General features: G+C 51.4%; 1 protein-coding gene across 11 annotated transcripts in view; it reads left to right on the top strand.

Annotated features, from left to right (window-relative positions):
• The window catches only part of LOC129853433 (unconventional myosin-Va-like), a 107,236-nt gene that overhangs the window by 82,147 nt on the left and 12,034 nt on the right, over positions 1-13,055 (top strand). For 10 of the 11 annotated variants that reach the window (XM_055919468.1, XM_055919471.1, XM_055919470.1 and 7 more), the window contains exons 21-30: positions 128-376; positions 1,280-1,373; positions 2,607-2,755; positions 3,217-3,330; positions 3,595-3,729; positions 3,825-3,881; positions 4,164-4,391; positions 4,882-4,982; positions 10,509-10,707; positions 12,858-12,951. In XM_055919468.1, coding sequence (XP_055775443.1) covers positions 128-376; positions 1,280-1,373; positions 2,607-2,755; positions 3,217-3,330; positions 3,595-3,729; positions 3,825-3,881; positions 4,164-4,391; positions 4,882-4,982; positions 10,509-10,707; positions 12,858-12,951 — 1,420 coding nt within the window. Of the gene's footprint in view, positions 1-127; positions 377-1,279; positions 1,374-2,606; positions 2,756-3,216; positions 3,331-3,594; positions 3,730-3,824; positions 3,882-4,163; positions 4,392-4,881; positions 4,983-5,435; positions 5,493-10,508; positions 10,708-12,857; positions 12,952-13,055 lie in introns of all 11 variants that reach the window. The other variant, XM_055919476.1, reaches the window with a different exon arrangement.

Raw genomic sequence — 13,055 nt, 5'->3', positions numbered from 1 at the left:
GTAGAAACCAGGTGGCCATTTTGGATCTTTGTGCTGCTGGATAACAAACTCTCTCCTCCAAGAGTGACTGCTCGAATAGAATATGCATCTTCACACATTACATTAACATGATCTCTCTCTCTCCAAGGCTAAAGACAACCGTGTGACTAGCGAGCGGCTGAGCTGTCTGGAGACGTCCCACGCGGTGGAGAGTGACAAGCTGAAGGTAGAGGTGTCTAAGCTGAAGGGGATAGAAGAGGAAGCCAAGAACAACGCCAACCGTGTCACTTCCCTTCTGGAGGAGCTGGAGAGGCTGAGGAAAGAGCTGACCACCACCCAGAAAGAGAAGAAGACAATAGAGGACTGGGCTACCAAGTACAGGGATGAGATGGAGAAGGTGAGGGGTGAGGAGGGTGGTGGGATAGAAAACGGCTCACTCTAGTCATCTCTTCATCTTGTCTCCTCCAGTTACTTCTCAGATATATTTCAGTTAAATGGCTCCCTTTCATACATCGTTCCCATAGTGGCCCTATAGAAGTGTGACAAGTTTGTATAAGAATGTGTAATGTGTGTCGTGGTTCAACGGTTTAGGACCCAGGGGAATCTACTGCAGACTGGGCACATGGCGGGCTGGGAGGCCATTGCCTTGGTGCAGGTGAGACCGGTAGACTAGTGTAGTGTGGGTGTGTAGTTAATAGCAGGTAGACTAGTGTAGTGTGGGTGCGTAGTTAATAGGAGGTAGACTAGTGTAGTGTGGGTGTGTAGTTAATAGGAGGTAGACTAGTGTAGTGTGGGTGTGTAGTTAATAGGAGGTAGACTAGTGTAGTGTGGGTGTGTAGGTGAGACAAGTAGACTAGTGTAGTGTGGGTGTGTAGGTGAGACAGGTAGACCCGTGTGGTGTGGGTGTGTAGTTGAGACAGGTAGACTCGTGTGGTGTGGTTGTGTAGTTAATAGCAGGTAGACTAGTGCTAGCTGTGCAGTACAGTAGAGCAGTCCTCCAGAAGCCCAGTGAAATCAACTAAACCCCAATGTCCCGACAGTCCAGACCTGAGTCAGATACAGAACATCTGTCAAATACTGAAGATGCACTTGATTTGTTTCACCCTGTACACTGGAACCAATGGAAATGTTCTAAAACGCCCCCACCTCTGCACACTGGTCCAGCAAATCAAGTGCACCTTTAAGTATTTGAAACTATTTGACCCAGATCTGCTAGTGTTCTCAAATCACATGATTGATAGATTACTGGACCAATAGGCTGTGGTAGACTTGATTGAAGTATTTTCTCCTGTGTGTGAAGATGGTAGCAGAGCTGAAGCAGCAGAATGGTCTGCTGAAGACCGAGAAAGACGACCTGAACCGAATGATCAAGGAACAGAGCCAGCAGATGACAGGTACCAACCATTCACTAGCTTTAGACCAATCACATTCACTGTTACTATATTTAGACCAATCACATTCCGTGTTAATACTTTTAGATCAATCACATTCATTGTTGAAGTTCCATACAGAGAATTGATGATACGTTCCCCACACGTGCTGAACTTCTTTCTCCTCTCTCTCCCCCTTTCCCTTCTTCTCTCTGTGCTCTCTCCTCCCCATCTCCACCTCCTCCCCCTTTCCCTTCTTTTCTCTGTGCTCTCTCCTCCCCATCTCTACCTCCACCCCCTTTCCCTTCTCTCTGTGCTCTCTTCTCCCCATCTCCACCTCCTCCCCCTTTCCCTTCTTCTCACTGTGCTCTCTCCTCCCCATCTCCACCTCCTCCCCCTTTCCCTTCTTCTCTCTGTGCTCTCTCCTCCCCATCTCCACCTCCTCCCCCTTTCCCTTCTTCTCTCTGTGCTCTCTCCTCCCCATCTCCACCTCCTCCCCCTTTCCCTTCTTCTCACTGTGCTCTCTCCTCCCCATCTCCACCTCCTCCCCCTTTCCCTTCTTCTCTCTGTGCTCTCCTCCCCATCTCCACCTCCTCCCCCTTTCCCTTCTTCTCACTGTGCTCTCTCCTTTCCCTTCTTCTCACTGTGCTCTCTCCTCCCCCTTTCCCTTCTTCTCCCCCTTTCCCTTCTTCTCTCTGTGCTCTCTCCTCCCCATCTCCACCTCCTCCCCCTTTCCCTTCTCTCTGTGCTCTCTCCTCCCCATCTCCACCTCCTCCCCCTTTCCCTTCTTCTCTCTGTGCTCTCTCCTCCCCATCTCCACCTCCTCCCCCTTTCCCTTCTTCTCACTGGCTCTCTCCTCCCCCTTTCCCTTCTTCTCACTGTGCTCTCTCCTCCCCCTTTCCCTTCTTCTCACTGTGCTCTCTCCTCCCCCTTTCCCTTCTTCTCACTGTGCTCTCTCCTCCCCCTTTCCCTTCTTCTCACTGTGCTCTCTCCTCCCCCTTTCCCTTCTTCTCACTGTGCTCTCTCCTCCCCATCTCCACCTCCTCCCCCTTTCCCTTCTTCTCTCTGTGCTCTCTCCTCCCCATCTCCACCTCCGCCCCCTTTCCCTTCTCACTGTGCTCTCTCCTCCCCATCTCCACCTCCTCCCCCTTTCCCTTCTTCTCTCTGTGCTCTCTCCTCCCCATCTCCACCTCCTCCCCCTTTCCCTTCTTCTCTCTGTGCTCTCTCCTCCCCATCTCCACCTCCTCCCCCTTTCAGAGAAAATGACTCGTGCATTAGCGGAGGAGACTCAGCAGTTGGAGAGCGATCTGAACGAGGAGAGGTCTCGCTACCAGAACCTCCTAACAGAACACCTGAGACTGGAGGAACGCTACGACGACCTCAAGGAAGAAATCACTCTCTCTGTGGTAGGAGGCTAACGCATAGCATGTCAACATTTTCACACTCACAAACACTGGACCAAACCAGACCACACACACGCACAAACACTGGACCGAACCAGACCACACACACTCACAAACACTGGACCGAACCAGACCACACACACTCACAAACACTGGACCAAACCAGACCACACACACTCACAAACACTGAACCAAACCAGACCACACACACTCACAAACACTGGACCAAACCAGACCACACACAAACACTGGACCGAACCAGACCACACACACTCACAAACACTGAACCAAACCAGACCACACACACTCACAAACACTGGACCGAACCAGACCACACACACTCACAAACACTGGACCAAACCAGACCACACATACTTACACACACGCCACACTGCCCCACCATACTACACGGACACACACCAAACAAACACACACTAACGTCCCCTTGCCCCTCCTTTCTCCAGAGCGTGCCCAAGCCCGGCCACAGGAGAACAGACTCCACCCACAGCAGCAACGGATCAGAGTGCACCTACAACTCCGAGTTCGCCGAATCAGAAGAAAGTTCCCGACATGGAGAAGTGAGTGGGGCGGGACTTAGAAAGGAACTTCCTCTCACCATTAGAACATGTTACAAAAAACTTGTTTATGTTGCTTCAACCTGTTCTGTAGTTATTTTAACAGTTATTACAACTACAACCCTGCAGAATTGGTCGTCATTCAGTAAAACACTTTCTGTAATGTTTTAGGATAGACAGCTAATGTCTTTAATGCCCATGACGATGCCCCAAAGCTCCGCCTATCAGTGTCATTCCTGTCTCTGACCTCACTTCCTGTTGTGACAGGATGTGACCCGGGGCATGGACACGTCTCTGACTCTGAAGCTGCAGAAACGCGTGACCGAGCTGGAGCAGGAGAAATCCTCTCTCCGCAACGAGCTAGAAAACAAGGAGGAGCAGTTCCAGCGGGCTAGAGTCAGGGTACAGCCACAGTAATACACAATATTACTACAATACTATGTTGTATTACAACCACAGTCTTACTTACTTTACTGTCGGACCTCTCTGTCTGTCAGGATGATGAGGAGCATAAGAAATCACGTGGAGCAGAACTGGAGTACGAGTCTCTCAAGGTATTGTATAGATATCCAATCTACTCATGTCTACGGTAGTGGGTAGGGGCTAGGACTTAGGTGGACAACAGCTCGTGGCTCAAGGGCCCCGGGGGCCGCCAGTTGCCAATCACGGGGCTAGGGGTTGATTTGGGACTGGATTTTCTGGGTGAGTGTGTTGTATACATAGATGATTAGAGATCTCTAGATGGACATAACCCATTTTAGCATTGACATTTCCATCTCTATGGGTGTGTATTAACTCTCTGTCTGCCGCCGGCGGTATCCATCTTTAATCCACAGCGCCAGGAGCTGGATTCCGAGAACAAGAAGTTGAAGCACGACCTGACCGCCATGAGGCAGAGCCTGCTGGGTAATGCAGGCGCTGGGGCGGGGGCACCAGGAAGTCCACCCTACAAAGTTCTCATGGACCAACTGAACTCCTCGTGCGAGGAGCTGGAGGTGCGGAAAGAGGAGGTGCTGATTCTACGATCTCAACTGGTCTCACAGAAGGAGGCCATGCAGCACAAGGTAGGAGACATGGAGGGACCCACACACACACACACATACGTACACGGACATGTGCAAACACACACACATGCACACTGACCCATGCACGGACACATATATACACATACACACACGTGAAACCTTTTCATGTCTGTCCACTGCACTATCAATGCTTCTAACACTCCAGTCTCTTCTCTCCTTCTATCCCCCTCTCCTCTCTTCTCTCTCCTGCCATGCCTTCCTAAAGGATGAGAAGGTACTAGAACTCTGCTGACTGCACGCTCTGGGAATGACTAGCTTAAACACATACACACGTGCCACTGATTTATTTGCATGTAACACCACCGTATGTATGGTCTTTAGATTCACAATACTGGATGGGTCAAGATTAAAGTGGAATAATAGTGTCATAATGTCTCTGTTCTCTGCCTGATGCTCTGTTGTGTCTTCTCTACATGTGAATGTGGTTCTTTTCCTCTCTCATCCCCCTCCATGTCATCCCTCTCTCCAGGAGACAATGACAGAGCCAGTGCACTATGCAGAGGATGTCCATAAGATGAAGGACTCTGGTGCAATCACTCAGGCTTATCTAGGACTCAAAGAGACGAATAGGTACATCTCTCTTTCTCTCTCTCTCTTTTTCTCTTTTGCTTTCCCTCCCCCATCCCTCTATCTCCTTCTCTCTTTCTCCTCTCTCTCTCTTGCTTTCTCTCTCTCCCCTTCTCTTCGCTTTCCCTCTCCTTCTTGCTTTCTCTCTCTCCCTTTCTCTCTTTCGCTTTCTCTTTTTTTCTTTCCTTCCCCTTCTATCTCTTTCACTTTCCCTCCCCCTCTATCTCCTTCTTTTTCTCTCACGTTCTTTCATTTTCTTTCTTTCGCTTTCCCTCCCCCCTGTCTGTCACCCCCTTCCCTCGTTCCCTTCCTCCCCCCAGAGGTCCACAGAGGACTCATTACAGTACAATCTCCCCACCAGTATGTCTGATGTACTCCATGAGTACACTCAGTGTGTGTGAGATCTGTATGTGTTTGAGAACTGTGTGTGTGAACTCCTCTCTCTGTTTTGCGCAGATCTCAAAGGTTCTTGCATAAACCACTAGAAGCCAATGAGCTCCTAAATCGGCTCAGGTAACCAATCAGATGTGTCCTTTGCATCGTGAGGCAGAGCATGCGTGGCCACGCTGACCAATGGGGATTGAGCAAGACTGAGCGGAGGCTTTTTATTGGATAGGATAATATAGTTGATGATGGCTGGCTGATATTGAATCTATATTAATGATATATTATGTAGGTGATAAAACTAGATTTGCTTCAGTAGCAATGGGTCTGCTTGTTTTGCACGCCGGGCGATGCCTAACCTGTACTGCACTGTAAGTGGCGAAGGCGGCGTAAGCTGCCTGCTAACTAGTATGATGATGACGCTAAGCTAGGTTAGCCTGCGTAATATTGGTCATCGAACTAGCATGGTAATTAAGCTTAGCTAGGTTAGCCTACATAGCATTGGTGATCTAACTAGCATGTTGAAGCTAAACTAGGTTAGCCTCCGTATGGGTTGAAGGTTGAAGACATGAATGATGTACAGACTCTTAATTACTAATCAGCTCCTATGAAATGTCTTCTTCTGCATGGAACCAACCCTGCATCTTTACCAACCGTGTGTTTCCCTGGGTTGTGTTTTGTTAGTTCCATCATGTTGCTACCACCCTGTGTGTTACGTTGCATTAAGAATCCTTGTCATTTCAGACTTTGATCATTTTGCTTGTTCTCTACCAGGGGTTGGAACCAAAATTATTTTCCAATTGTTTTGTTCTGACTAGAACCATACATTTTTTTGTTCCGACCAGCAAAATAAAGTTCTGAACCGGTTCGAACCCAACAAAAAGCAAAGATTAATACTATTCCTTTCTGTTCCTGTATAAACCTCTGAAATTGACTTTTTTTTTAAACATTTAGCTCGACATTAAATTACTTCACCAATCAGTGAGGATATAGCAACTTTCTATGGAGCGGGCAAGCTGTTTACATGCATTGGACAGACGAATGTAGGGCGTTGGATGAGACTGACATTTTCCGGGTGGGGAGAGAGCGAGAGAGGGTGGAGGAGGGTTTGCTTGAAAAGGTGGGCATCTTGTTATGACATGCATCATCTGAATTAGGCCCACAGAATTAAACCTTCGGAAGAGCGGCTTATATGAAGGAACTTTGAATGTCTTTGAACTTCAGAAAGTTGTCTTAACATTGGACCAGCTAGCTGGTATGTGCAGAGCGGCACCAGAATTCAAATAAAAACACTTTTTACTTTTTCTAGTTAGTAAATCCAATGTGAAACATGATAACTATAGTATCCTTAACTAGCACTGAAAAGGTTAATCGATTCTTCTCTGATTGTAAATCTCTCTCCCTAATTTCTGAATCAGACCTACTTGTCTGTCAGGCGGACACTGGACTACTTTTCTGTCAGGCGGACACTGGAATACTTTTCTGTCAGTCGGACACTGGAATACTTATCTGTCAGTCGGACACTGGAATACTTATCTGTCAGTCGGACACTGGAATACTTTTCTGTCAGGCGGACACTGGAATACTTTTCTGTCAGGCGGACACTGGAATACTTTTCTTAGTGACAGTGTGTGAGGGCTTTGCATATGCACTTTGTTATGTTTTTTGTGGGACTGAAAAACAATGCATGGAAAATAAAATTACGTTATTAACCGGTTCCATGCTTTTAAAACAATGGTTCTGTTCCAGAACAGTATAGATCACTAATGGTTCTGTTCCGGAACAGTATAGATCGATTCTGTTCCTTGAAAAATGTCTTTATTTTCCAGTTGTCGGTTCTGTTCCCTGAACTGGTTCCAACCCCTGTTCTAAACACACATCGATTCAGAATACTAAGCACAACAAGCTGACACACAAACAGCATGAGACTGCACCACCCCACCTCCCCTAGTCCACCACCACCCCATCTCCTCTAGTCCACCACCACCCCACCTCCCCTAGTCCACCACCACCCCACCTCCCCTAGTCCACCACCACCCCACCTCCCCTAGTCCACCACCACCCCACCTCCCCTAGTCCACCACCACCCCACCTCCCCTAGTCCACCACCACCCCACCTCCCCTAGTCCACCACCACCCCACCTCCCCTAGTCCACCACCCCACCTCCCATAGTCCACCACCACCCCTCCTCCCATAGTCCACCACCACCCCACCTCCCCTAGTCCACCACCACCCCACCTCCCCTAGTCCACCACCACCCCACCTCCCCTAGTCCACCACCACCCCACCTCCCCTAGTCCACCACCACCCCATCTCCTCTAGTCCACCACCCCATCTCCTCTAGTCCACCACCCCATCTCCTCTAGTCCACCACCCCATCTCCTCTAGTCCACCACCCCATCTCCTCTAGTCCACCACCCCATCTCCCCTAGTCCACCACCACCCCACCTCCTCTAGTCCACCACCACCCTCCCACCCCTAGTCCACCACCACCCCACCTCCCCTAGTCCACCACCACCCCACCTCCCCTAGTCCACCACCACCCCACCTCCCCTAGTCCACCACCACCCCACCACCCCATCTCCCCTAGTCCACCACCACCCCACCTCCCCTAGTCCACCACCACCCCATCTCCCCTAGTCCACCACCACCCCACCTCCCCTAGTCCACCACCACCCCACCTCCCCTAGTCCACCACCACCCCACCTCCCATAGTCCACCACCACCCCACCTCCCCTAGTCCACCACCACCCCATCTCCTCTAGTCCACCACCCCATCTCCTCTAGTCCACCACCCCATCTCCTCTAGTCCACCACCCCATCTCCTCTAGTCCACCACCACCCCACCTCCTCTAGTCCACCACCACCCTCCCACCTCTAGTCCACCACCACCCCACCTCCCCTATTCCACCACTGCTCCACCTCCCCTATTCCACCACTGCTCCACCTCCCCTAGTCCACCACCGCCCCACCTCCCCTAGTCCCCCATCTCCTCTAGTCCACCACCACCCGTCTCCTCTAGTCCACCACCACCCCACCTCCCCTAGTTCCCCACCACCCCACCTCCCCTAGTCCACCACCACCCCACCTCCCCTAGTTCCCCACCTCCTCTAGTCCACCACCACTCCACCTCCCCTAGTCCCCCATCTCCTCTAGTCCACCACCACCCCACCTCCCCTAGTCCACCACCACCCCACCTCCCCTAGTCCACCACCACCCCTCCTCCCATAGTCCACCACCACCCCACCTCCCCTAGTCCACCACCACCCCACCTCCCCTAGTCCACCACCACCCCACCTCCCCTAGTCCACCACCACCCCACCTCCCCTAGTCCACCACCACCCCATCTCCTCTAGTCCACCACCCCATCTCCTCTAGTCCACCACCCCATCTCCTCTAGTCCACCACCCCATCTCCTCTAGTCCACCACCCCATCTCCTCTAGTCCACCACCCCATCTCCCCTAGTCCACCACCACCCCACCTCCTCTAGTCCACCACCACCCTCCCACCCCTAGTCCACCACCACCCCACCTCCCCTAGTCCACCACCACCCCACCTCCCCTAGTCCACCACCACCCCACCTCCCCTAGTCCACCACCACCCCACCACCCCATCTCCCCTAGTCCACCACCACCCCACCTCCCCTAGTCCACCACCACCCCATCTCCCCTAGTCCACCACCACCCCACCTCCCCTAGTCCACCACCACCCCACCTCCCCTAGTCCACCACCACCCCACCTCCCATAGTCCACCACCACCCCACCTCCCCTAGTCCACCACCACCCCATCTCCTCTAGTCCACCACCCCATCTCCTCTAGTCCACCACCCCATCTCCTCTAGTCCACCACCCCATCTCCTCTAGTCCACCACCACCCCACCTCCTCTAGTCCACCACCACCCTCCCACCTCTAGTCCACCACCACCCCACCTCCCCTATTCCACCACTGCTCCACCTCCCCTATTCCACCACTGCTCCACCTCCCCTAGTCCACCACCGCCCCACCACTCCACCTCCCCTAGTCCCCCATCTCCTCTAGTCCACTACCACCCCACCTCCTCTAGTCCACCACCACCCATCTCCCCTAATCCACCACCACCCCACCTCCTCTAGTCCACCACCACCCCACCTCCTCTAGTCCACCACCACCCCACCTCCCCTAGTCCACCACCACCCCATCTCCCCTAGTCCACCACCACCCCATCTCCCCTAGTCCACCACCACCCCATCTCCCCTAGTCCACCACCACCCCATCTCCCCTAGTCCACCACCACTCCACCTCCCCTAGTCCACCATCATCCCACCTCCCCTAGTCCACCATCATCCCACCTCCCCTAATCCACCAACACCCCACCTCACCTAGTCCACCACCTCCCCTAGTCCACCATCATCCCACCTCCCCTAGTCCACCATCATCCCACCTCCTCTAGTCCACCACCTCCTCTAGTCCACCACCACCCCATCTCCCCTAGTCCACCACCTCCTCTAGTCCACCACCACCCCATCTCCCCTAGTCCACCACCACCCCATCTCCCCTAGTCCACCACCACTCCACCTCCCCTAGTCCACCATCATCCCACCTCCCCTAGTCCACCATCATCCCACCTCCCCTAATCCACCAACACCCCACCTCCCCTAGTCCACCACCTCCCCTAGTCCACCATCATCCCACCTCCCCTAGTCCACCATCATCCCACCTCCTCTAGTCCACCACCTCCTCTAGTCCACCACCACCCCATCTCCCCTAGTCCACCACCTCCTCTAGTCCACCACCACCCCACCTCCCCCTTTTTATTTAGCCTTTTTTCTGTTCCGTTGCATTCATTTGTGTTTGTTTGTCAGATCCCCCACTGCTGACTTCCATAGGCTGAATGAGGACGGAGAGCTGTGGCTGGTATATGAAGGGTTAAAGGAGACCAACAGGTTAACTGTGTGTGTGTGTGTGTGTGTGTGTGTGTGTGTGTGTGTGTGTGTGTGTGTGTGTGTGTGTGTGTGTGTGTGTGTGTGTGTGTGTGGACCAGGGGTGGTGTGGGGCTATTTGTTCTTGCTCTCTCCATCCCATATTTTCTCCTTCATGCTTTCCCAACCTCCTATAGTAGTTGAAGAATGATTCTCTTCTTCTCTCTCCATCCCCTCCTCTCAGACTGTTGGAGGGCCAGATGCAGCAGCAGCGGCGTAGCTATGACAACGAGGTGGAGGTGTTGCGAGGGGAGTTACAGAGTGTTAAAGAGGAGAATAACCGTCAACAACAGCTGCTGGCCCAGAACCTGCAGCTCCCACCAGAGGCACGCATAGAGGCTAGTCTACAGCATGAGATCACACGACTCACCAACGAAAACCTGGTACGTTACACACTTACACACACATGTATACACATAGTATACAGACACATGTATACACACACACATACATGGAGTGTACAAAACATTAAGGATACCTGCTCTTTCCATGACACAGACTGACCAGGTGAATCCAGGTGAAAGCTATGATCCCTTATTGATGTCACTTGTTAAATCCACTTCAATCAGTATAGATGAAGGGGAGGAGACAGTTTAAGGAAGGATTTAAACAATCGAGACATGGATTGTGTGTGTGTGTGTGTGTGTGTGCCATTCAGAGGGTGAATGGGCGAGACAAAACATTTAAGCACCTTTGAACAAGGTATGGTAGTAGGTGTCAGGCGCACCGGTTTGTGTCAAGAACTGCAACACTGCTGGGTTTTTCACACTCAACCGTTTCCCGTGTGTATCAAGAATGGTCCACCACCCAAAGGACATCCAGCCAACTTGACACAACTGTGGGAAGCATTGGAGTCGACATGGACCAGCATCCCTGTGGAGCGCTTACGAATCCTAACAAATTAAGGCTGTTCTGAGGGGAAAAGGGGGGGTGCAACTCAATGTTAGGACGGTGTCCTTAATGTTTTGTACACCCAGTGTATACACACGCTTACAAACATGCAAACGTGTACACACATGCAGTCACACACACATGCAGTCACACACACATTTTAAAACACAAATTGTAATACGTTTACGAAATGATTTAAGCATTTAAAAGGTCATAGATGAATGGAAAAAAACACATATACTCAGACCAGATCACTGGCCCCACCAGGACAACCTGCTGCCATCAACCCTTATTGGTCGCTAGTGGTACTGTCATAGTTACTGTTTTACTGAGGGGGCGTGTGTGTCCGACACCACCCAGATGTGTGTGTCCTGTGAGAACCCTCTGATGTGTGTGTCCTGTGAGAACCCTCTGATGTGTGTGTCCTGTGAGAACCCTCTGATGTGTGTGTCCTGTGAGACCCTCTGATGTGTGTGTGTCCTGTGAGAACCCTCTGATGTGTGTGTCCTGTGAGAACCCTCTGATGTGTGTGTCCTGTGAGAACCCTCTGATGTGTGTGTCCTGTGAGACCCTCTGATGTGTGTGTCCTGTGAGAACACCGTCTGATGTGTGTGTGTCCTGTGAGAACCGTCTGATGTGTGTGTGTCCTGTGAGAACCCTCTGATGTGTGTGTCCTGTGAGAACCCTCTGATGTGTGTGTCCTGTGAGACCCTCTGATGTGTGTGTCCTGTGAGAACGCTCTGATGTGTGTGTGTCCTGTGAGAACGCTCTGATGTGTGTGTGTCCTGTGAGAACCCTCTGATGTGTGTGTGTCCTGTGAGAACCCTCTGATGTGTGTGTCCTGTGAGAACCCTCTGATGTGTGTGTCCTGTGAGAACCCTCTGATGTGTGTGTCCTGTGAGAACCCTCTGATGTGTGTGTCCTGTGAGAACCCTCTGATGTGTGTGTCCTGTGAGAACCCTCTGATGTGTGTGTCCTGTGAGAACCCTCTGATGTGTGTGTCCTGTGAGAACCCTCTGATGTGTGTGTCCTGTGAGAACCCTCTGATGTGTGTGTCCTGTGAGAACCCTCTGATGTGTGTGTCCTGTGAGAACCCTCTGATGTGTGTGTCCTGTGAGAACCCTCTGATGTGTGTGAATGTCACCTAACAGGAGATGCTGAGGACCGAGGATCCAACAGCATATCGCAGCGCCAAAGTCAACATATTACGACGGATGGTTGTATGTCGAGTCTAAGGACATTGTGTGTGTTTCTCTGCACGTGTGTGTGACCACTAACAGAGTTTGGTGTGTGTCACATTTCTACTCTAACTCTGTTAACCCACAACAGACAAATCCAGCAGAGCACCTCTTCTCTCTAACTCACACAGGAGGTCAATGTGTTAAACCCAGCACCTCTTCTCTCTGTTAACATACAGCCAGGCCTTGTTTCAAATTAGCACCCCCCCTCTCTCTAACCCCAGGACCAAATAAGTACCCCCTATTTTAAATCAACCCCCTCTCTCTCTCCAACCCACTGGGTAAGGGAGCCTGTTTTTGTCTGAACTTTGATCATTGTCAGCTTCCTGTTTGACCGCTGATCCCTTCGCTTTGATAAACTGATGGACTATTGCCAACCTCACCTCTCTTTCTCTCTCTCTCAGGACCTCATGGAACAGCTGGAGAAGCAGGATAAAACTATCCGTAAGCTTAAGAAACAGCTGAAGGTGTTCTCGAAGAAGATTGGAGAAATGGGAGGTAAGGAAGGAGACGCACCTGACCGTCTGTGTAGACGGGTGTCTGTTGGACCTGAATTTGTGTATATCTGACCGTGTGTGTGTGTGTGTGTGTGTGTGTGTGTG

The sequence above is a fragment of the Salvelinus fontinalis genome, chromosome 4 (assembly GCF_029448725.1).
Source record: "Salvelinus fontinalis isolate EN_2023a chromosome 4, ASM2944872v1, whole genome shotgun sequence".
Taxonomy (NCBI): Eukaryota; Metazoa; Chordata; class Actinopteri; order Salmoniformes; family Salmonidae; genus Salvelinus; species Salvelinus fontinalis.
Note: the sequence above shows the minus strand (reverse complement) of the source record. Positions and strands in the feature narration are given on the sequence as shown.